At 40.7% G+C, this 25,898-nt stretch overlaps 1 protein-coding gene across 2 annotated transcripts in view; it reads right to left on the reverse strand.

Moving 5' to 3' along the window:
- Positions 1-25,898, reverse strand: part of VWA8 (von Willebrand factor A domain containing 8) — a 390,356-nt gene that overhangs the window by 118,783 nt on the left and 245,675 nt on the right. For both annotated transcript variants that reach the window (XM_086328813.1, XM_086328812.1), the window contains 2 exons: positions 13,029-13,110; positions 7,419-7,620 (listed from right to left, as the gene is read on the reverse strand). In XM_086328813.1, coding sequence (XP_086184939.1) covers positions 7,419-7,620; positions 13,029-13,110 — 284 coding nt within the window. The remainder of the gene's footprint in view (positions 1-7,418; positions 7,621-13,028; positions 13,111-25,898) is intronic.

Below are 25,898 nucleotides of genomic sequence, written 5' to 3' on the forward strand. Positions count from 1 at the left end.
GAGAAGGGGACAACAGAGGATGAGATGGCTGGATGGCATCACCAACTTGATGGACATGAGTTTGAGTAAACTCCGGGAGTTGGTGATGGACAGGGAGGCCTGGCGTGCTGCGATTCATGGGGTTGCAAAGAGTCGGACATGACTGAGCGACTGAACTGAAACACTAGTTGTCCTAATACTGGTTTCCTGCTTTTCTTGCAGCTGACAAGTTTAGGCAGGCCATTTTTTTTCTATTTCCTTTTTGGGCCTGACAAAACTTTTCCTAAACAGGATTATAAACAAAGCCCACTTTTAACACTAAGATTGATGATGAATTACGTAACTCATTGGGTCATGATATAATATCAGGTGTCTGGGTAACACGGCTTCCTTTAAATTTGGCTTTGTTTCCAGAGAAGCATTAAAGAATTCTGTAGACCAGTAATACTGATATTCTAAGTTTCTAATTTTTATTTGTTTACTGAGTACTTTGTATCAAGTATAAATTGCATTTCATTCTTACAACAACTTTGCAAGGTACAATGGTACTGTCTTTATATTATGGCTGGAAAGTGGGGATTAGAAAGGATAAGTAATTTGCCGAAGATCACTTAAAAAGTGGTACATGGATTTGAACCTGGGTTTGACCATTTAAAATTTTAGGCTCTTAAATAATAGGCTATACCACTTATGAATAAAATGACAATTTTCTATATAAGAGCAAGGTTTTATTTCTAGTCATTGTGATGTGTTGATTACACATAACTAAATATATAAAATGAGCTCAGAACCACAAAAATTCTAGAGTCATTGACCATCAACATATTCATTGCATTTGATACCTCAACTTTTAACTGATACATTACAGAACTGATTTCCTTTCCTTATATTTTAAATGAACATTACTAAGATTACTTCTTTGCTGCTGTTGTTTAGTCACTGAGTCATGTCTGACTCTTTTGCAACCCCCTGGACTATAGCCCACCAGGCTCCTCTGTCCATGGAATTTCCCAGGCAAGAATACTGGAATGGCTTGTGATTTCCTTCTGCAGAGGATCTTCGTGACCCAAGGACTGAACCTGAGTCTCTTGTATTAGCAGATGGATTCTTTACCATCGAGTCACCTGGGAAGACCAAATTACTTCCATTCTTGCTGATTATATTCTCAGACAGTACGCACTGGAAATATAGCTCCATATAAAATAAGGATCTTAAATTAAAGTGGTTATGAGAGAAAGGAGTTGAAATATTTCTGTGATTTGAAAAGCAATTTCCTTAGGTTAAGCCTTTTCTAAAATATAAAAGCTAAATAATGTTTCTACTTTTAATATTACTTTAAAACTCTAATATTGATGATTTTCATAATTTATAGAGTTATCTTTTTTGTTGGGTATGCATAAAAATTTAATGAAAATTCATGGACTCTCTAAACTCATAAGCTTGTTGATTTGCTTGTCTTGGGAAGCTGACTGCCTATTTAATTTTAGCTCCATTTAGCAGTTACTGACAACTTTGTGATCCAACGGAAGCACTACTGGAGGAATGTAAAAATCAACTGGCAAGTTCCTTCTGAAAGTTTATAAGAAAGGAGCCCCTTATGTACGAACCCATGAGTATCATCCCATTTGAGTATAGGCTTCTTTCCAACTCTTTGCTCTAACTGAATTCCCGGTTCAAGAAGACCATTGCCAGTTTGCAGCTGGGACAGGTGCAGGCTTCAACACTTTCAGAGGTGACATGACTCTACCTTATCTGTTTCCTCAGTAGTACCTCTTCCCCTTTTCTTTTGCCTTTCTCTCTTAGCTGCCTTTCCATTGTCTTATTTCTGAAGGACCTTGTGGTTAGGTAGCTGTCATAATTCTCCTTGGGGAGTTAGTTAAAGGCTTGATTAAGCCAGGGGCATACTGGAGCCAAACTGTACTTGTTTGCAAGAGATGCTTGCTAAATAGTCATGGATTTTGTGAGCAGACGGTTAACCATTGGTAGCTTTAAATCAGTCATGGAGGAGTATTTACTCCCTGAAAACTGACAAAACAATAAACTGCACTCCCCTCCCCCTATCGCCCAGAGAGCTGGCCTATCAGCCCTCTCCTGGGTACTACTCTCCCCAGAGGGCCTTGCATTTTCTAAGGTGAGCGGAAATGCTGTTCAAAGTCTAGATTCAAAAGGAATTTCTATGGCTGGGATTTCTCTAACAACAATAAACAAAGGAAAAATCTTTAGAGGCCTTGCCCAACTGTTACCACATAGTCAAAGAGTTAGACCATCTTGATGAAAACAAGTTCTACTGATCCATGACTAGGAGATACGGTGAGGAATTATTTAAAAAAAATTTAAGAAGTATTGCTTTTCTGGGCCAAGGAAGATTCCCAAAGATACGTGTATGTATAACAGTCCTATAAAATGTGTATCATTCTATAACAGTGAGCCATTGAATCAGACTATTTTCAGAATTAGTGACCAAAGTCAAGGGTGGACGATGCTGCTTAAAAACAACAAAGAATTGCAAACTTCCACAGAAGAGCTGGAGGTAATGTAACTTGCAGTGAAAAACTAAACTTGCTAATAGAGTACCTGTTAAATAATCTTGTGGTTTCCAAAACCGGAAGTGGGCCTTAACATTCTTACCAAAATCTTAAAAAATCATAACTGTTGGACTTTTAGTTAAAGCAAAACCCAGGCCTAGTTACAGAAAATGACATTTACTCATACTCTAAGCATATCTTCTTTAAAAGGTTAGAGGTGCTTAATATTAACTAGTTATCCTTCCTATATATTTTTGTCTGTGCCACTATTTTCAAATAATCACTGTATCTATCGTGTGCCACACACTCTCTTAACCATAAGGATCAATATGTTCCATCCCACACTGTTTCAAAGAGTCTATCAATTTTTAAAGTATATACTTAAGGCAGTATTATTCAAAGGCCTCAAAGATATTCTACTAGTAAGAATGAAGGATTCGTTTCTGATTAGTTTATTGTGCTTGCTTGTGTTTGCATGCTCAGTGTGTGATCCTCTGTCCATGGGATTTCCCAGGCAAGAATACTGGAGTGGGTTGCCATTTCCTTCTCCAGGGGATCTTCCTGACCCGGGGATTGAACCTGTGTCGCCTGGCGGTAAAGGTGGAATCTTTACCACTGTGCCACTTGGGATAGTTTATTGTAACTAGACAATAACATTTGAAAGTTGTAATCTTTTAGCCTTCCTGCTCCCACAAGAATAGTCACCAGGAGCTTTTTTTAGAGAGAGATTATTTGCTTTTTGAGGAAAACTGTGGTATAGTTTTAATAGCCTTCTTGGAAGGATCTGAATGTAACTAAATAAAAATATGGAAACTATGCTTTATAGAGAACACTTTATAACCCAGTCCGGGAACTTTTGCACATAACTAACCTGCGCTTCTGAAAACGTGGTCTAAAAGTAGTGAGTATGGGTCCTTAGTAGCGGCTCTCGAGCTACAGTTGTGGGGGCACTTGGAGTTTGCTGTTTCAGTTGTTTACTCTAATACAAACACCCCATACTATCAAAGCGCGTAAAATTAGTGAACACACGGTGTATTCAGCTCAAAAAATACTTCCTTTCAAGCTGTACTCACAAGAAAACTATCAATGAATGCATTCAACAAAAACTGAAACTCAAAGCAACAATGACTTTAAAGCTAATACCTCAAGAAGGCTGAAATGTATCAAAGTCATAAAGGGTAGGAATAAAGTATGCAATGGACAGAGTTGATCTAAAAGATAAACAGTTCTTTTGACACCAGGAAAAGGAATCAGGGAAAGATGGGGGTCAATAAGTGGTGAATGGCCTGGCAGGTTGTCTGCCTGACCTTCACTGTTGACCTAACGGAGCATCTCATGACCAATGAGAACCATCTAAAACAGGTATGTACAAACCTCCCCTACCAGCAGATCTGTGGCTTCTTCATACCCCCAGAGTGTAAACCAGGCCTTTTAATTTCTGTGATGGAAAGTAAGTCCATTTGGCCACTAGATGGAGATCAGGTTACTCTGCTGTTGACAGGGAAGCTGCTGGCAGTCAGTAAATGAGAAGCATGTTACTTAGAACCTAATTCTCTTTTCTCAGTACTTCTATGGAAGGTATTTTCCAAGCACGCAGATCAGGAGCAGATCTGTGTCCAATAAAAGGTCCATAATGAGCAACAGGCGGTGCTAGTGGTAAAGAACCCGCCTGCCAATGCAGAAGACATAAGAGATGCAGATTCCATCCCCTGAGTCAGGAAGATCCCCTGGAGGAGGGCAGGGCAACCCGCTCCAGTGTTCTTGCCTGGAGAATCCCAGGGACAGATGATCCTCGCAGGCTAGAGTCCATGGGGTCGCAAAGAGACACGACTGAGGCAACTTAGCATGCAGCACAATGAGCAAGAGGCTGAAGGATCTATTAAGAAGGTAGCTGTAAAAGACACATTTTTGCTAAAGTATATATTTTCAGTATCAACAAAATGTATCACGGAATATCGGGAGATGGAAAAACACTGGATAACATCTACTCTCATTTTCCAAATGGAACTATCATTCCATTCTAAATTATGTAACTTTATTACTGAATAAACCTTATTTCTATGATAGCTGAACTTTAAACTGGAGACATAATGTTACACATTTCCCAGAAAATGTATAGTCTGTAGAAGGATCAGATACTGCCCTACATACTATAGCAGAGTATTTTGATTATTTTTGAGATATTATATGCTATACTTCTGTGCATTTCTAACTTAGGAACTATACATGAAATTGCTCAGTCGTGTCTGACTCTTTGCAATCCCATGGACTGTAGCCTACCAGGCTCCTCTGTCTGAGTAATTTTCCAGGCAAGAGTACTAGAGTGGGTTGCCATTTCCTTCTCCAGGGGATCTTCCCGACCCAGGGATTGAACCCAGGTCTCTCCTGCATTGCAGGCAGATGCTTTACCATTTGAGCCACCAGGGAAGCCCAGAAACTATATATATGCACTCAATAAATAGTCAGTTACATAAAGACCAACAAAAAATTGAGAGAGTTACAGCTTCAGTTTCGTGTACATGGGTATGAGGAGAAACAAGCATGTTGTCTATCATGTACCAATCATCATGCTAGAGCTGGGAGCACAAAGGTGCACAGCAGCTTCAGGAAGTCAGCGGGAAGAGGAGAGCTACAAGGTTAAAGCACACACAGGGGTTAACTTTTGTAGTGGTGAAGACTAGTTATCCAAATCATGAGTGATACTCCTTTTAAAAATTCTGTTGTGAAGGAAACTTAATTTAGGCCACAAACCTTAGCCATGGGGAAACCATGACCTTTGATCTCTGCAACACATGAGAAATTGAAATATAACCTAAGACATTCAAACACAATAGGGCTTCCCTAGTGGCTCAGCCAGTAAAGAATCTGCCTGCAATGCGGGAGACCTGGGTTCGATCCCTGAGTTTGGAAGATCCACTGGAGAAGGGAAAGGCTACCCACTCCAATATTCTGGCCTGGAGAATTCCATGGACTGTGTAGTCCATGGGCTTGCAAAGAGTCAGACCCAACTGAGTGACTTTTACTTTTCATCAATTGCTGTAATGAAAAAAGGACCTTAATTCAGACAAAGAAGAAACTAATTTTTAGAATAATAACATAAGCAGAACCATAGTTAATTAATTTTCTAATAACTGTTATGAATAGCAACCAACATCCAGTCTGTTACTGTGATAGATCCATTGCACTTAATGACATGTTTATTTTATTTTTTTTTTTTTATTTTTTTTTCTCTCTAATTTTATTTTATTTTTAAACTTTACATAATTGTATTAGTTTTGCCAAATATCAAAATGAATCCACCACAGGTATACATGTGTTCCCCATCCCGAACCCTCCTCCCTCCTCCCTCCCCATACCATCCCTCTGGGCCATCCCAGTGCACCAGCCCCAAGCATCCAGCATCATGCATCGAACCTGGACTGGCAACTCGTTTCCTACATGATATTTTACATGTTTCATTGCCATTCTCCCAAATCTTCCCACCCTCTCCCTCTCCCACAGAGTCCATAAGACTGTTCTATACATCAGTGTCTCTTTTGCTGTCTCGTACACCGGGTTATTGTTACCATCTTTCTAAATTCCATATATATGCGTTAGTATACTGTATTTATGTTTTTCCTTCTGGCTTACTTCACTCTGTATAATAGGCTCCAGTTTCATCCACCTCATTAGAACTGATTCAAATGTATTCTTTTTAATGGCTGAGTAATACTCCATTGTGTATATGTACCAAAGCTTTCTTATCCATTCATCTGCTGATGGACATCTAGGTTGCTTCCATGTCTTGGCTATTATAAACAGTGCTGCGATGAACATTGTTTATTTTAGAGTAATGCATTTGTTTCAGCTTAATTGAATTAATTGAATTAATTGAATTAATTGAATTGAATTGAATTAATATAGTCATACCCTTTCAAAAGACTTTGAGGTTGCTGGCCTGTATTTGTTTATGATTTTCAAAATGCTCCTATAAGCTAAAAAGATGTGTTACTCATTCATGCATACACAATATATGTATGTTTCTTCTCTAAGGGAAGTGATAAAAATAACCACATAAAATAGCAATTAATAATCAGATGTCAAAGTCTCTTATCTTATCGTCTGTATCACTAACTGGTTCTTTACAGAGCAGCACAGTTGGCAGGAACCTACCTTTCTTTTTGCTGGATAAGAATGAAATATAAACAAAGGAGTTTTCCTCTGAAGGTTAAAATAAATAAATTACAGATAAAACAAATCCTTTCATAACACGGTTTAGTATTTATGGGTACACAGCCTTCCACACTGTTCACATTAGTTGCAGACAGCAATCAGATTAGGTAGTGACTGAGTTACTTCTGGAGGGGTGGAGTTTTCTCCCTCTTTGGTGACCTGTTCCCATATTTCCTTCTAGTGCAGGTTTGGGTCTACTTATTACGACTGCTAAACTTCCATTCTCTGGAAATAAGAGAGCTGGTAAAAACACGCCTCTATGGGATGCATAATTCTGCTTATCTTCTCCAGTCTAAAGGTTCTGGCCTTAAAATAATGCGCTGCGTTTAGATGCTCGGGGTTTCTGTTTCCTTGGTAGCATGGGGGGATGCTGACGACGTGGCAGAACTGAGAACGGATACAAAGGTGGAGCTGGAAACTGATTATAGCTTAAGGTTAAAAAATAAAAGTTGATGATTACATCTGCATGTTATGAGGTGAGGAACCTATATATTTAAGCGCTGACAGACAGAAAAGGCACATTTTTACTTTTTCACTATGTCAAATGATAGACTTGTCTTTTCCTGAGTCCCCACATTATTTTAGCTGTTTTAGCAAACTACATTTGAGTCTCTGGGCCAGAAGCTTCTATGACCGTGGCATCTGCAAATAATTGATAACTTAATGTGCCCCCTCAAGAGGTAAGGTCAATTCAAGCGGTACCTGCATGTGTCTGTCACCTTCTCCAATCATGTTTCTCCATTCCATGAGTGACCGCTGCAGGTGCTCAAGGCCGGTTTCCCAAAGCCGGACACGGCCTCCCATATCAACAGTGACAACGCCACCTCTGCCCCACTCGGCCAGCAGTGCGTCTGTGTCCGAGATAGTAGACAGCCATGTGGTATATGGTGAGAGAGAGTCTGACCTGAAAAAGAATCACGGCGTTCAACCGATTGAAGCCCAGGGAATGATGCTAGTTCAGCTCAACTTACGTTCAACTTGCTGTAAAGAATTCTCATAGTTAAGCAACAAGAACCTGCTGTACAGCATAAGGAACTACACTCAATGTCTTATAATAACCTATAATGGAAAAGGATCTGAAAGAGAATATATATATGTATAACATATACATACATGTATATACATATGAGTGAATTTGCTGTACAATTGAAACTAATATAACATTGTAAATTAACCATACTTCAATAGAAATATAATGTTTAAAAACACATTAAAAGCACATTAAAAACTAAGGGACCAACAGATTCATCTGGAAGGAAAAAATATATAGTTATTTACTGGTTATTTACATATTCTTTTTAAAATTTTTATTTTCTTCTCGCTCTGCGTGGGCCTCCTCTGTTTGCACAAGGGGGCCACTCTCCAGTCGAGGTCTCTGTTTGCACAAGGGGGCCACTCTCCAGTCGAGGTCCGCGGGCTTCTCACTGCGGTGCTTCTCTGGTTGTGGAGCACAGGCTCTTGAGTGTGTGAGCTTAGCTGCCCCATGGCATGTGGGATCCTCCCGGACTGGGGACAGAACCTGTGTCCCCCGCACTGGCAGGCGGATTCTCAACCAGCGGGCTATCAGGGAAGCCCGATTTACGTGTCTTGCATTTGTAGATCCTGGATGACATTTGCATTCACTGTCAGGAAGAAAGGAACTCTAAACCAACTCATACCTCAGTCTCCTGCAGAGCTGACTCACTTCCCAGGGGTCTAAGGTCTATGCTGAAACTCAAGTCTTGTTTATGTGTTTAACTGCATTTATTTGACATTTTGCCTTTTCTAAGTTAGATTGTTATATGGATTTATAATAAAGAGTTTATATATTTCTTATATGTTTCATGCATATACATATTTCTAATATATACAGTCAATTCAAGGGACGCAACTTTTCCCTGTAAGAGTCAACTGCACACTTCCTTTATCTGAGTATGGCTCTCACTATACAAAAGAAATACAGATTAGAAATTCTAATGACCACTGTTGGCTTTCTAAATATATCTGGTATTTTCTCTATAAAATAAATGGTCTAAAGAGATGGTCTGATCTGATAATTAAAACAATAAAGTATCACGGTAGATTTGCAGAAACCACAAAACTACTATATATTAGGTAAATTTTTATACTGAAGAAATCAAGACTACTTTAATCTTTTTATCAGTCTGCCTCAGTGGATACTAAACACAGAGTGACAAAGCCAGCTACTCTGAGATATGGAAATCTTAGAAAGTGTTTATATAAAGAGAATAACAACTGTAGGATGGACCAAGGGTTTCAGAGCTATAGGGTTGGCCAAAAAGCTTGTTCAGGTTTTTCCATTACATCTTTTTTTTTTTCCAGCATTAAATGCAATTGTACTTTTATTTTTCTAAATTGATAACTTAAATATGTGCATTTGTTGCTTTAATTTGCATTTCCATGAATAATACCAAGCTTGAGAATCTTGACCTATGTTTATTCTTAGTTGTTTTGGTTTCTGCTTCTTTTTTTTTTTTAATATAAATTTATTTAATTGGAGGCTAATTACTTTACAATATTGTATCGGTTTTGCCATGCATTGACATGAATCCGCCCCGGGTATACATGTGTTCCCCATCCTGAACTCCCCTCCCACCTCCCTCCCCATCCCATCCCTCTGGGTCATCCCAGTGCACCAGCCCTGAGCACCCTGTATCATGCATCGAACCTGGACTGGCGATTGTTTTACATACAATATTATACATGTTTCAATGCCATTCTCCCAAACCATCCCATCCTCGCCCTCTCCCACAGAGTCCAAAAGACTGTTCTATACATCAGTGTCTCTTTTGTTGTCTTGCATACAGGGTTATCGTTACCTTCTTTCTAAATTCCATATATATGCGTTAGTATACTGTGTTGGTGTTTTTCTTTCTGGCTTACTTCACTCTGTATGCTGCTGCTGCTGCTAAGTCGCTTCAGTCGTGTCCAACTCTGTGGGACCCCATAGACGGCAGTCCGCCAGGCTCCCCTATCCCTGGGATTCTCCAGGTAAGAATACTAGAGTGGGTTGCCATTTCCTTCTCCAATGCATGAAAGTGAGAAGTGAAAGTGAAGTCGTTCAGTCGTGTCCGACTCTTAGCAACCCCATGGACTACAGCCTACCAGCCTCCATCCATGGGATTTTCCAGGCAAGAGTACTGGAGTGGGGTGCCATCGCCTTCTCCATCACTCTGTATAATAGGCTCCAGTTTCATCCAGCTTATTAGAACTGATTCAAATGTATTCTTTTTAATGGCTGAGTAATACTCCATTGTGTATATGTACCACAGCTTTCTTAGCCATTCATCTGCTGATGGACATCTAGATTGCTTCCATGTCCTGGCTATTGTAAACAGTGCTGCGATGAACACTGGGGTACATGTGTTTCTTTCAATTCTGGTTTCCTCAGTGTGTATGCCCAGCAGTGGAATTGCTAGGTCAAATGGCAGTTCTATTTCCAGTTTTTTAAGGAATCTCCACACTGTTCTCCATAGTGGCTGAACTAGTTTGCATTCCCACCAACAGTGTAAGAGGGTTCCCTTTTCTCCACACCCTCTCCAGCATTTATTGCTTGTAGACTTTTGGATAGCAGCCATTCTGACCAGTGCGAGATGGTACCTCATTATGGTTTTGATTTGCATTTCTCTGATAATGAGTGATGTTGAGCATCTTTTCATGTGTTTGTTAGCCATCTGTATGTCTTCTTTGGAGAAATGTCTGTTTAGTTCTTTGGCCCACTTTTTGATTGGCTTGTTTATTTTTCTGGAATTGAGCTGCAGGAGTTGCTTATATATTGTTGAGATTCTTTGTCAGTTGCTTCATTTGCTATTATTTTCTCCCATTCTAAAGGCTGTCTTTTCACCTTGCTTATAGTTTCCACTACATCTTATAAAAAACTCAAATGAACTTTTTGGCCAACCCAATACTTTACAGTACTAGAAGGATTCAAGGCAACTTTTGATATAATAGAGGATTCATCTTACGGTGCTCTCTCAAAAAATACTTGCCTTAGGAAAAAAACTAGGTACAGATGGTGAAGTAAAAGCCCATTCAAGAATAATGAAATTTAATCACTTATGATGTGAGTAAATCTGCCACAAATGCTCAAGATGTATGATTCTATTGAGCACGGCACCTACTGGTTCCACACTTCACTCTCTGGCATGAAACTTTAAATTTACCAGAGCAATCTCTTCAATATGTCAAAAAAATTGCTGAAGAAGTCATATTTACTACAGCTTGCACACTACATCTAGAATCTCTTCTGTACCTTAAAAAAAAAAAAAAAAAAGCACATTCCTCTTATCTATGATAACAAGGTCTTTAAGGAACACAGAGAATTACAGTAGAGCGAAGTCCAGATTTACACATACCCATATATTAGTGCTAAGTAGTATGGTCTTACAAATGCAACAAAAGTTTCAGGACTAACACTTAACTTGTACTGAGAGCAAAAGTGATATATTCCTTTTGGCCGTACAGTTACATATAGTTTTACTGTTTTCTATTATTTGAAGTTAGCCATCAAATGGAAAATTCCTGCTATCTAACAGAATACTAAATTTAAGCAAACCAGCAACAAAACTGAAACCCAGATGGGCTGTTCCCTTGGATTACACATACACCAAAAATGGCAGCAGTTAATCTTGAGGGAAACTCAGGATATACTGACAATGAACAGACTCTAAAACACGTGGCACTTGAAATAAGGCAAGTTCCAATCGAGATGTTCTGTAAATGTAAAATTTATACTGGGTTTCAGAGACTCAGGAGAAAAAAGGAAAGCAAAATATCATTAAAATTTTTATATCAAATACGTGTCAAAATAGTTTATAATGGTAATAAAATACTATTAACAGTAATTTCACCGCTTTCTTTGTGCACTCTTTTACTTTGGCCACTAAGAACATAAAATCACATATATGCCTCACGTTCTGTTTCTATTGGACGGCACAGCACTAAATGAATGCAGCATGGTGACCAGCTGGCACTGGCTGCATTTATATATATAGCCGTTCTTCCAGGTATTATTTCTACGGCAGGTATAACATATGGTTCATACTGCAAGTTAACAGAGAAAAACACTAAAATATAAAGCTAAGGCTGGGGAAGAAATGAAGAGGAATACTGAAAAAATAATTATTGTGCTTTAGAAATGTAAAAAAAAAAGTTATTCTTTGATTTTGTTACTTGAACTGATAGTATATTTTAATGAACATGCAATGGAATAAGAAATTTCCCCAAGTGACTAAAAGCCATTTATCATTAAATTGACACATTGAGATGCTCCAGAAAGACATTCTTGTACACGTTAGGACAAGTAAATAAATCTATTTCTTTGAAAAATGATTTCATTATTCACATTTCTTGAACCGGCTAAATAAAGGGTCCTAAGAGATGAAACAGTGTTTCTGACTTATTTTGTATTGTCATACTGAGCGATGTTTTCTTTGGAAGCACGGAAGGCGGCTGGGGACAGACATGTGTTGCTGCCCTTGCTCTGAGAGTGGACGGCTCCCCAGGCTCCTCTGCCCAGGACTCCAGTGAGGCTTTAACCACTGTGTTCTGAGGCCTTGGCTGTTTGTAAGGGAGGACATGTGAGGGGCATGTGACATCAATCCATACAGAAGCAGGTGCACACCGAGGTTGAGGAAAAGGAGAGCAGGCGTGGATGCATCCAGAAGGGGATGGGCTGGAGGTGGGGACACAGGTGTTTTCAAGGAAGAGATGGTATATCATTGGTCGTCTTTTTATATATGCCCTGACTCTAACTAGTTTGAATGCTTTGCTTCCACTGCTGAACAGCAATAAACCACTGGCAATAAATCTATTCCAAATCTCTAGAATCCTTTGACTATTGCATGGCCTTCATGACTGTAGATACACAGTTATATTTATAAAAAAATATATTTAAAAAATGAGATTTAAATTCCTTTGACATCTTGAATACATTTACCTCAGAAAACTAATGTATGAAGTCAATAAATACGAAAATTTTTTCAGTGATAAAAATGCTGTTTCAAAAAGTTTTATCATAAGGATAGATAAAAAAAAAAAGAAATGAACACTTGAAGGCTGTTAAGACTTAAACCTAGGTAACATTTGAACATTTTTCCAATGTTCAAATAAAAATGGCAGAGCAGCAAGATAAAAACAAACTGTAACTATATATATATCTATATATATATATATGAAAGAAAGAAAAAGAGCCTGCTATTTAAGGAAGCAAAAAGCACACATTTATTCAGGGTACTTGGTAAGAATTCATTCTTTTTTTTTTTTTTTTTTAATCTGACATAGAAGCTAAGAATGAAAATGAAAATGGATTACCTGGGAATTGGGATGTATCGAAGTCTCTTGGACTGGAGATCGGTAACTTCTATATACCCAGCTGTCTGTGGAGGGGTAACATCTGCAAAGAAGTCAAGACACAAGCCGAGTGTTAAATTACTGCCTGATATAAAAACAGGACCCAAATAAAGCACAGATGCTGCTTAAAATTAAGCAGCTTAAAATGCTGCTTAAATGAAATTATCATTCGCCTAGAACAGAACTCTGGGACCCACTTCACAAGGTCCGGGGCTGACCAATTCCAGTCTTGAGGTTAGACGCTCAGTTATGCTTTTGTCAGGAAAACACAGAGACTGTCAGATAGATGTATGTTACGCTGTGATTCTTTAGCGTCAGAGAATTATCTAAGTTCCTTTCATTTTCTTTGATATTAATAGCTTCCCGAGATGGGTCAGTGTTTTAGCACTTAAGAGTTTATCTGAAAATATTTCATCGCTGGAATTCTTTTTCCTTCCTAGAAACTTACAAGAGTGATGGTATAACACAGTAGAATCAGCACCGACTTGAAACTGGAGTGGCCTGGTAGACAATCCTGGCTTGAAATTTCCTAACTATGATTTACTATGGCCAAGTTAGTTCTCTGAGACCTGCTTTCATCATTTGCCAAATGAGGATAAGAAGAGCATCTGAGAATCATAAACATTATTTGCACACCATTAGTAGTTGCTCCACAGTGGCTGTTATTATTAGGAGCCCTCAAGACAGGAAAAGGTGAGGTGAGGACCGGGGCAGTGGGGCAGGACTCTGGGTCATGAAGAATGTGAAAAGGCGGGGAAGGAGAAGGTAATGTGATATGGGGGCCAGAGTCCCCAGCTCCAATTCTAGTTGTTTCCCCGAAAATTCTGGGAGTTTACTGACTTTTCCCCCAAATCCCCGAGTACCACCATCACCCTCATCATCACCAGTTGGCAGCACTGTGTCAGGAATCCTGCCTGTCTTTTTAGTTTTTCATTAATTGCGTGCTATGCTGCTGTGCTCAGTTGCCCAGTCGTGTCTGACTCTCTGCGACCCTGTAGCCTGCCAGGCGCCTCTTCCATGGGATTTTCCAGGCAAGAATACTGGAGTGGGCTGCCATTTCCTACTCCAGGTGATCTTCCTGACCCAGGGATCGAACCCACATCGTGTGCATCTCCTGCTTTGGCAGGTGGATTCTTTACCGCTGCGCCACCTGGGAAGTCCTGTTAATCACCTTTTTTTTTTTTTTTTGGCTGCACCACCCAGCATGTGGGATCCCAGTTTCTGACATTGGAAGCTCAGAATCTTAACCATTGGACCGCCAGGGAAGTCCCTGTTTGGGACTTATAGATAGCGTTTTTAATACTGACAACTACAAAGGCCTTGGATTCTTTTTGAGAGATGAGAAAGCGGAGACTTACAGAGGTGGTATAATAATGGACTTGGAGAGTGATAGAAAAAGCCTTCAAAATCAGGCCTTCCTTCTGGCTTTAAAATCTCTGCTCTGCCCACTGCTCCACACAGCTTCTACCTGAGCTGATCATAGGGCAACGATTTTAAAATAGCCTTATTTTTACAACATCTTGGCCTCCAATGTCTCTTAAAAAAAAAAAACAAACCACAAACCTACAAAGAAACCATACTCTTAAAGATTTTTGTCTGTTTTCTATCTCCTATTACAATTTCTTTTTTTTTTCACATTGTAACAAAGTTTTCTCTCTCTACTATGCAAGGTCAGCTATAAGTCCAGCCAACTTTAAAGGTACTTCAAAGATACTTGTTTATGTGTCTACCCTTTTTAAAAAAATTTTAATTAATTTATTTTTAATTGAAGAATAATTGCTTTATAATATTATGTTGGTTTCTGCCATACATCAGTATGAATCAGCCATAGATATACCTATGTCCTCTCCCTATTGAACCCCCCTCCCACTTCCCATTCCCACCCCACCTCCAGGTTGTCACGGAGCCCTGCATTTGGGCTCCCTGTGTCACGCAGCAAATGCTGGGTGACACTGGTCACCTATTTTACATATGGTAATGTACGTTTCAGGGCTACTCCCTCAATTCATCCCACCCTCTCCTTCCCCCACTGTGTCCACAAGTCTTCATGTTTTTGTCTGCATCTCCACTGCTGCTGCTGCTAAGTCACTTCAGTCGTGTCTGACTCTGTGCGACCCCATAGCCGGCAGCCCACCGGGCTCCCCCATCCCTGGGACTCTCCACTGCCGCCCGGCGAACAGGTTCATCAGTACCGTCTTTCTAGATTCCGTATGCATGTGCTAATACACAGTACTTTTCTCTTTCAGACTTACTTCACTCTGTATGACAAGCTTCAGGTTTCACCCACTTCATTAGAATGGACTCAAATGCATCCTTTTTTACAGCTGAGTCATACATATTCCACCGTATATATGTACCACATCTTCTTTACCCATTCATCTGTCAGTGGACATCTAGGTGGCTTCCATGTCCCAGCTACTGTAAGCAGTGCTAAGATGAGCACTGAGCTATATCTGTCTTTTCCAATTATGGTTTCCAGTGTTCTTGCCTGGAGAATCCCAGGGACGGTGGAGCCTGGTGGGCTGCCGTCTATGGGGTCGCACAGAGTCAGACATGACTGAAGTGACTTAGCAGCAGCAGCAGGGAATATGAACAAGAGTGGGATTGTTGGCCACATGGTACTTTTATTCCTAATTTTTTAAGGAATCTCCATACTGTTTTTCATAGTGGCTGAATCAATTTACATTCCCACCAAGAGTGCAATAGGGTTCTCTTCCCCATACCCTCTCCAGGATTTACTGTCTATAGAATTTTTTGATGGTGGCCATTCTGACCAGTGTGAGGTGATACCTCATTGTAGTTTTGATTTGAATTTCTCTAATAATGAGTGATGTTGAGCATCTTTTCATGCGTTTACTAGTCATCTGCATGTCTTCTCTGGAGAACTGTCTGTTTAGGCCTTATGCTCACTTTTTGATGGGGTTATTTTTCTTGTATTGAGCTGCATGGGCTGTTTGTATATTTTGGAGATTGATCCTTTGTCAGTTGTTCCATTTGCTATTATTTTCTCCAATTCTGAGGGTTGTCTTTTCACCTTGTTTACAGTTTCCTACATTGTGCAAAAGCTTTTAAGTTTAATTAGGTCCCATTTGTTTCTTTTTGTTTTTATTTCCATTACTCTAGCAGGTGGGTCATAGAGGATCTTGCTGTGATTTATGTCAAAGAGTGTTCTGTCTATGCTTCCCTCTAGGAGTTTTACATCTAGGTCTTTAATCCATTTTGAGTTTATCTGTGTGTGTGGTGTTAGGAAATGTTCTAATTTCATTCTTTTACATGTAGTTGTCCAGTTTTCCCAGCATCACTTATTGAAGATATTCTCTTTTCTCCATTATCTCATTAACATTTCTGATTAGAATGAGAAACCTAGAATGTCCACATTGAATTTGTCCAATGTAGTTTACAAAAGAATAAGAAGCTTGGCATTTGAATTTCCTGTTCGCAACTGAAGGTTTTCAAGACGGCCACCTGACAACCTCAACATCTCTCTTATTTATTCAACAAACATGGGTGAGCATCTCTACATGAAACACTGAGGAAGAGGGGAAAAAGACGCGTGTGGTTCTTGACTTGTCTGAGGAGCCCACAGCATAAAAAAGAAAGTGCCCTTTTTTCTTTTCTTTGAAAAATAGAGGGGTGGGATGGGGTGGGAGGCGGGAAGGAGGTTCAAGAGGAAGGGGACACATGTACACCTATGGCTGATTCATGTTGATGTATGGCAGAAACCAACACAATATTGTAATGTGATTACCCTCCAATTAAATAAAAGCAAAAAAAAAAAAAAAAATCATTGTGAGCCTTTAGGAACTTGGGAAGGATTCCAGGATGGGAAGCATAGCCCTGTGGTCCTGTGTGAGCTGCGCATCTAGGCAAGAAGTGGTCCTAGGGGGCATACAGGGGCAGGAGGAAAGGAAGGTAGTGTCCAGGGACAGCAGGGGGTAAAGAAAGCCAGTTACTGTGGTAACCGGACCACCCGGCTGAATTGGCCATCCCCAGATGGCCATTCGTATACAGCCAATATGCTTACCGTAAGTCATGCACTGCTGGGCACTGGAAACGCTGCCTGGGATATAAGGTCAGTCTTGGCCGAAGTTTTGCACCATATATCATTTTTGACAGATCCTCCCTCTAGGACCTAACTGAAGTGGGTTGAATTATTCATAGACCCTGGGTTCTTTGCCAAAAATGACCAGCTACTGAAGTGGTTGGGATGACTAGCTCTGCCTAGCTAATCAGTGCATTTGGCCTGCCACTTACACGCTCTCTTCCATAAGAAGTAGCAGGAAGCTGCGCCACCACCACCGCTGCCTTTGGGCTTCCCACGAAAACAAAGTAAGCCAACTTATTTTAAATATCGGTTTTCCTACAGCCTTTTTTCCTTCCCCCACTGTGCAAGTTAATTCCATGGCATAAAGAGGATGAGGAAATCCAACAGTGGCTCTGTCTGTCTCAGTGAGGAGAAAGCAAGAATGTTATCCTTCATGCTAAAAAGTATTGTCGTGCATCAGAAAAGGCAATTAGTGGCTGAAAAGGACTTTAAGGGTGGTGGTAGGTTGCTTCCCAGGTAGCACTAGTGGTAAAGAACCTGCCTGCCAATGTAAGAGACAAAAGACATGCTGGTTCGCTGGGTCAGAAAGATCCCGTCCCCTGGAGGAGGGCGTGGCAACCCACTCCAGTATTCTTGCCTGGACAATCCCAGGGACAGAGGAGCCTGGCAGGCTACGGTCCATAGGGTCCCAAAGACTTGGACACGACTGATGTGACTTAGCACAGTGATGGTGGTAATGGTAAGGCTTGAAAAATAATCAGAAGTGAAGTTTTCGGATTTGAAAATAAATCCGTGTAGAATATATGATTGAATTAAGGAAGTAAAAACCATGGCCAGATTTCCCTCCAAACTTAGCCAAATCCTTGTCTATCCATTTTAAATGTTTGAACACTGTAGAGAGGATGGAGGTTAAGTAAATTTCCATTACATTTGTAATCCAGGTGGATTTAGAAGAGAGGTATAAATTACATTTAGGGATTAGTTCCCTAACGATTAAAGGGAAGTCCTTGCCACAGTGTTCAGAGCACAGTTCCCATGAACAGTGGGGACAGCTTGGAGGCACAGCATCAAGGTTCAGAGGGGGTAGAAAAACTGTCAGGCAAAATAACCAAGAGCATTTTCAGAAGGAAGATGAAATTATATAAAAAATTCACTCCTTCGAGCAATGTAATTTGATGTATATGTGCTCCCTACTGTACTAGGTTTCAAGAACTTCTGTGTTCACAGATTCAAAGATTGATGTGTGCCCTGTAATTGGGGTGATACCAAATCTTTGAATTTATTCAAAGTTCAAACAACGGCATGTTGCTTTCAATCAAGAGTCATTACTTTGTGTTTAAAGAGCTGAAGCCTATGATTTAAAGGGGTGGGGGAAGCTAACATATAACTAGAGGAAAAACGATTGGAAGAAAGAACTAAATGCCCCCCCCCCAGCCCCCGCCAATCTGCATCAACCACGAGTTACACCCTCTTTGTCAAAGCCACCAGGAGAGTAGCCTTTACAGCTTCTACTGATTTATTTAATAAAAGGCTTATTCACATGTGTTCCTGACTAATCAGGTGCCTGGACTGTATTTACTTGAAAAAATTAGTTTGAATTATCATCAGAGACCTAAAGGCTCACAGATTGAAGAGTCAAACAGGCTGAAAGAAAAAATCATCAGCCCCAATTCACGCCTCTCATACCTCACTTTCTACTACCAGAGATACTTTCAACTTTATAAACCTGTTTCTTTGGTGTTCACCTTTATCCTTCTGGTACTGTCTTGATGTTTTACTTTTAGGCGTTATTCATCAACTTCCCATCATGTAGGATGAGAGTTTAACTCTTTTTCACACACCCCCTTCCCCTACCTGGGCGTCCCTGGTGGCTCAGTGGTAAAGAATCTACTTGCCAATGTAGGAGACCCAGGTTTGATCCCTGGGTCAGGAAGGTCCCCCGGGTAAGGAAATGGCAACCCACTCCAGTATTCTTGCCTAGAGAATCCCATGGACAGAGGAGCCTGGTGGGCGGGCTACAGTCCATGGGGTCACAAAAGAATCTGACACAACTCACTGACTACACAAAACTTCCCTTGCCTAACACCCCATTTCCTATCCCCCAATGTATTTATGTGATACCTTGATGCCCTTTGAGTCTTCATATATATATGAAGGTCCGTATTGTCAGAGCCATGGTTTTTCCAGTAGTCATGTATGGCTGTGAGAGTTGGACCATAAAGAAGGCTGAGTGCCAATGAACTGATGCTTTTGAACTGTGGTGTTGGAGAAGACTCTTGAGAGTCCCTTGGACAGCAAAGAGATCAAGCCAGTCCATCCTAAAGGAAATCAACCCTGAATTTTCACTGGAAGGACTGAGGCTGAAGCTGAAACTCCAATACTTTGGCCACCTGATATGAAGAACCGACTCACTGGAAAAGACCCTGATGCTGGGAAAGACTGAAAGCAGGAAGAGAAGGGGGTGACAGAGTATCAAATGAGTAGATGGCATCATCGATTCAATGAACATGAGTTTGAGCAGATTCCGGGACATAGTGAAGGACAGCCTGGCGTGCTGCAGTTCAGGGGGTCATAAAGAGTCAGACACGAGTGAATGACTAAACAACAACAACAACAACAATCTCTATGGAACTCCCATTCATGTGCATTTTTTCCCCTCTGGTTAACCTGTCTTACATCAATTTAATTATCAGGCCAATCAAAAAACCCGAAGGGAAGAAGGGAAAAATTTCCCACCCCCACACCAAACTCTAGTCAGGCTTTTCTGAATCCTCCTCTCAGTTAGGTACACACTTTTGGCCTTCTGTGTTCATCTAAGCATTGTCCAGTTTCAGCAAGAATAAAGTTCAGCTAACTTACCAGAAACCTCAACCTGGATATCTGGCAGAGTTCCTGATCCTCTGCTGCTGCTGCTAAGTCGCTTCTGTCGTGTCTGACTCTGTGCGACCCCATAGACGGCAGCTCACCAGGCTCTGCCATCCCTGGGATTCTCCAGGCAAGAACACTGGAGTGGGTTGCCATTTCCTTCTCCAATGCATGAAAGTGAAAAGTGAAAGTGAAGTCGCTCAGTCGCGTCCGACTCTTAGCGATCCCATGGACTGCAGCTTACTAGGCTCCTCTGTCCATGGGATTTTCCAGGGAAGAAAAACCCCACTGGAGTGGGGTGCCATTGCCTTCTCCGTCCTGATCCTCTACCATTTCCCAAATAAAGTCTGATCACCCCGGCCTGCCTGCAGCAGGGATCCTGTTAGGTTGATTTAGTCAGAATCTTCCATTACCTCTGATTCCCTCTTAGTAATTTTGCATCCACTCATCCCCACCAACAAAACTGAAGGATCTCTACTACCTGCTTTTAAGACAAACTATGAAGTAGTAATCAAGAGAGTATGGTGTTAATGAGGGGACAGACACAAAGATCAATTGAATACAAATGCAAACTCAGAAAGAAACACACATATGTCGTCAGTTGCTTTTCCACAGAGCTCCAAAGATAATTTAATGGAAAAAGGATAGTCTTTTCAGTAAATGATGTTAAACAATTGACTATTTCCATGAAAAACAATGAGCCTTAATCCACACCTTATACCATAAAGAAAATTAACTTGATCATATACTAATGCATATATACAGAATCTAGAAAGACGGTACCAAAGAATTTATCTGCAGGCCAGGAGTGGAGAAACAGACATAGAGAATAAACTTATGGGCATGGGGAGACGGGAGGAGAGGGTGAGATGTATAGAGAGAGTAACATGGAAACTTACATCACCATATGTAAAATAGATAGCCAACGGGAATTTGCTGTATGGCTCAGGGAACTCAAACAGGGACTCTGTATCAACCTAGAGGGGTGGGATGGGGAGGAAGATGAGAGGGAGGTTCAAGAGGGAGGGGACATATGTAAACGTACGGCTGATTCATGTTGAGGTTTGACAGAAAGCAACAAAATTCTGTAGAGCAATTATCTTTCAATTTAAAAATAAATTAATTGAAAACATTAACCTAGAGTATAAATCTAAGTGCAAAATCTAGAAATATGAAATCTCTAAAAGAAAATGGGAAATTTGGGCCTGTCACCAAAATGGAAGAATATGTTTGGAAAACATGTATCTGATATATTAGACTTGTATCTAGACTATATAAACCCAAGTACTCAAAAAAGTCATTAAAAAGAAAGCAAGTAACCCAGTTCAGAAAGTGGGCAAAGGATCTGAAGAGACATCTCACTAAAGAAGATAGACATGAAAAGATGCTCAACATCATGTGGGACTAGGGAAAATGCAGATTAAAATCACAATGAGAGAGTCAGCAATAAAAAGGAGCAAACAACTGGTACATACAATGTAAATTATTTGCAAACATATAATATTAAGTGAAAGAAACCAGACTCGAAGTGCCACATACTGTGTGATTCCATTTATGTGACATCCTGAAAAACGCAAATGAATAAGGGCAGAAAAAAGATCAGTGCGGGGTTGGGGGTAGGGCTTGATGGCAGAGTGGCATAGGGGAGGTTTAGGGGAGATGGAACTGTTCACCGTCAGTTATGGTGATGGTTACACAACTGGACGTGTTGTGAAGCTCACAGCACTATACACCAAAACAGTGAATTTTACTGTTTGTAAACCGGACCTTACATCACCAGATGGTCAATACCAAAATCAGACTGATTATATTCTTCGCAGCCAAAGATGGAGAAGCTCTATACAGTCAACAAAAACAAGACCAGGAGCTGACTGTGGCTCAGATCATGACCTCATTATTGTTAAATACAGACTTAAATTGAAGAAAGTAGGGAAAACCACTAGATCTTTCAGGTATGACCTAAATCAAATCCCTTATGACTACACAGTAGAAGTGAGAAACAGATTTAAGGGATTAGATCTGATAGACAGAGTGCCTAATGAACTATGGATGGAGGTATGTGACATTGTACAGGAGGCAGTGAATAAGGCCATTCCCATGAAAAAGAAATGCAAAAACGCAAAATGCTTGTCTGAGGAGGCCTTACAAAAAGCTGAGAAAAGAAGAGAAGCAAAAAGCAAAGGAGAAAAGGAAAGATATAGTCATTTGAATGCAGAGTTCCAAAGAATACCAAGGAGAGATAAGAAAGCCTTCCTCAGCGATCAATGCAAGAAATAGAGGAAAACAATAGAATGTGAAAGACTAGAGATCTCTTCAAGAAAATTAGAGATACCAAGGGAACATTTCATGCAAAATGGGCACAATAAAGGACAGAAATGGTATGGACCTAATAGAAGCAGAAGATATTAAGAAGAGGTGGCAAGAATACACAGAAGAACTACACAAAAAGATCTTCATGACCCAGATAACCACGATGCTGTGATCACTCACCTAGAGCCAGACATCCTGGAATACGAAGTCAAGTGGGCCTTAGGAAGCATCACTACGAACAAAGCTAGTGGAGGTGATGGTATTCCAGTTGAGCTATTTCAAATCCTAAAAGATGATGCTGTGAAAGTGCTGCACTCAATATGCCAGCAAATTTGGAAACCTCAGCAGTGGCCAAAGGACTGGAAAAGGTCAGTTTTCATTCCAATCCCAAAGAAAAGCAATGCCAAAGAATGTTCAGTTGCACTCATTGCACATGCTAGCAAAGTCATGCTCAAAATTCTCCAAGCCAGGCCTCAACAGTATGTGATGTTCAAGCTGGTTTTAGAAAAGGCAGAGGAACCAGAGATCAAATTGCCAAAATCTGTTGGATCATCAAAAAAGCAACACAGTTCCAGAAAAATGTTTACTTCTGCTTTATCGACTATGCCACAGTTTGATCACAACAAACTGTGGAAAATTCTTCAAGAGATGGAATACAAGACCACCTTACCTGCCTCCTGAGAAATCTGTATGCAGGTCAAGAAGCAAGAGTTAGAACTGGACGTGGAACAACAGACTGCTTCCAAATTGGGAGGGGGAGTATAGTATATCAAGGCTGTATATTGTCACCTTGCTTATTTAACTTCTATGCAGAGTACATGATTAGAAACGCTGGGCTGGATGAAGCACAAACTGGAATCAAGATTGCCGGGAGAAACGTCAATAACCTCAGATACGCAGTTGACAACACCCTTATGGCACAAAGCAAAAAAGAACTAAAGAGCCTCTTGATGAAAGTGAAAGAGGAGAGTGAAAAAGTTGGCTTAATACTCAAGATTCAGAAAACTAAGATCATGGCATCTGGTGCCATCACTTCATGGCAGATAGATGGAGAAACAATGGAAAGAGTGAGAGACTTTATTTTCTTGGGCTCCAAAATCACTGCAGATGGTGATTGCAGACATGAAATTAAAAGACGCTTCTTCCTTAGAAGAAAAGCTATGACCAACCTAGAGAGCATATGGCAGAAAGTGAAGAAGAATTAAAGAGCCTCTTGATGAAAGTGAAAGAGAGTGAAAAAGTTGGCTTACAGCTCAACATTCAGAAAACCAAAATCATGGCATCCAGTCCCATCACTTCATGGCAAATAGATGGGGAAACAGTGGAAACAGTGTCAGACTTTATTTTTTCGGGCTTCAAAATCACTGCAGATGGTGACTGCAGCCATGAAATTAAGACACTTATCCTTGGAAGGAAAGTTATTACCAACCTAGACAGCATATTAAAAAGCAGAGACATTACTTTGCCAACAAAGGTCCTTCTAGTCAAGGCTATGGTTTTTCCAGTAGTCATGTATGGATGTGAGAGTTGGACTATAAAGAAAGCTGAGCGCCAAAGAATTGATGCTTTTGAACTGTGGTGTTGGAGAAGACTTTTGAGAGTCCACTGGACAGCCAGGAGGTCAAGCCAGTCCATCCTAAAGGAAATCAACCCTGAATTTTCACTGGAAGGACTGATGCTGAAGCTGAAACTCCAATACTTTGGCCACCTGATGCGAAGAGCTGTCTCACTGGAAAAGACCCTAATGCTGGGAAAGACTGAAGGAAGGAGGAGAAGGGGACGACAGAGGATGAGATGGTTGGATGGCATCACCAACTTGACGGACATAAGTTTGAGCAAGCTCCGGGAGTTGGTGATGGACAGGGAAGCCTGGTGTGCTGCAGTCCATGTGGTCACAAGGAGTCAGACACGACTGAGCGACTGAACTGACGGAACTGAAACTGGACCTTAATAAGAACAAATGAGAGCAATAAAATACTTTAAAAACAACACTTTGTTTGATGTGTGGGGAATGGGGGTGGGGCAAGGGAAGAAGGAAGAGGGAATGTGGTCCTCAGGCTACCGCAGTGTTACAGTGCAAAATGGTGGTGATGCTGGGTGTCGGCAACAGAGCTGTAGACGAGGGGGCTGGATGTCAGATTAGCTTACCTGGTGGCTCAGCTGGTAAAGAATCTGTCTGCATCTCCAAAGAAGACATACAGATGGCTAACAAACACATGAAAAGATGCTCAACATCACTCATTATCAGAGAAATGCAAATCAAAACCACTATGAGATACCATTTCACGCCAGTCAGAATGGCTGCGATCCAAAAGTCTACAAGCAATAAATGCTGGAGAGGGTGTGGAGAAAAGGGAACTCTCTTACACTGTTGGTGGGAATGCAAACTAGTACAGCCACTATGGAGAACAGTGTGGAGATTCCTTAAAAAACTGGAAATAGAACTGCCTTATGATCAAGCAATCCCACTGCTGGGCATACACACTGAGGAAACCAGAAGGGAAAGAGACACGTGTACCCCAATGTTCATCGCAGCACTGTTTATAATAGCCAGGACATGGAAGCAACCTAGATGCCCATCAGCAGATGAATGGCTAAGAAAGCTATGGTACATATACACAATGGAGTATAACTCAGCCATTAAAAATAATACATTTGAATCAGTTCTAATGAGATGGATAAAACTGGAACCTATTATACAGAGTGAAGTAAGCCAGAAAGAAAAACACCAATACAGTATACTAACACATATATATGGAATTTAGAAAGATGGTAACAATAACCCTGTGTACGAGACAGCAAAAGAGACACTGATGTATAGATCAGTCTTATGGACTCTGTGGGAGAGGGAGAGGGTGGGGAGATTTGGGAGAATAGCATTGAAACATGTATAACATCATGTATGAAACAAGTCGCCAGTCCAGGTTCGATGCACGGTACTGGATGCTTGGGGCTGGTGCACTGGGACGACCCAGAGGGAGGGAAGGGGAGGGAGGAGGGTTCAGGATGGGGAACGTGGGTATACCTGTGGCAGATTCATTTCGATATTTGGCAAAACTAATACAATATTGTAAAGTTTAAAAATAAAATAAAATAAAAAAAGGAGAATCAACAATAAAAAAAAAAAAAAAGAATCTGTCTGCAGTGTGGGAGACCTGGGTTCAATCCCTGGTTTGGGGACATCCTCTGGAGAAGGGAAAGGCTACCCACTCTAGTGTTCTGGCCTGGAGAATTCCATGGACTGTATATAGTCCATGGGGTCGAAAGGGTCAGACACGACTGAGCGACTTTCACTTTCACTTTAAAGGTTGTATCAAAAAGAGATGGCAACTGATGATGGGATAAATATGGAGGATGAGGGAGAAGTATCAGGGCTGATCCCCAGGTTTCTGGGTAGATGAGCTGCACTGAATTTTGGTATAGAATTTCTTGTCATTCCTGTGGTGCTCTGTCATGCCTCTGCATTTTCACGTGGACTTCTCTCTTTCAGGAACAACTGCTTCATTGATTCCCTCCCATTCATCTTTCAAAATCAGTTCAGAATCACAAACTTGGGTTGTAAGCCTCTCCTTTGTGTTTATAGGTCACCTTGTGAATATTCCTATTGCACT

Source organism: Bos grunniens, chromosome 12, assembly GCF_055505025.1.
Source record: "Bos grunniens cultivar Pamir isolate PY7600 chromosome 12, Bosgru_T2T1.0, whole genome shotgun sequence".
NCBI lineage: Eukaryota > Metazoa > Chordata > Mammalia > Artiodactyla > Bovidae > Bos > Bos grunniens.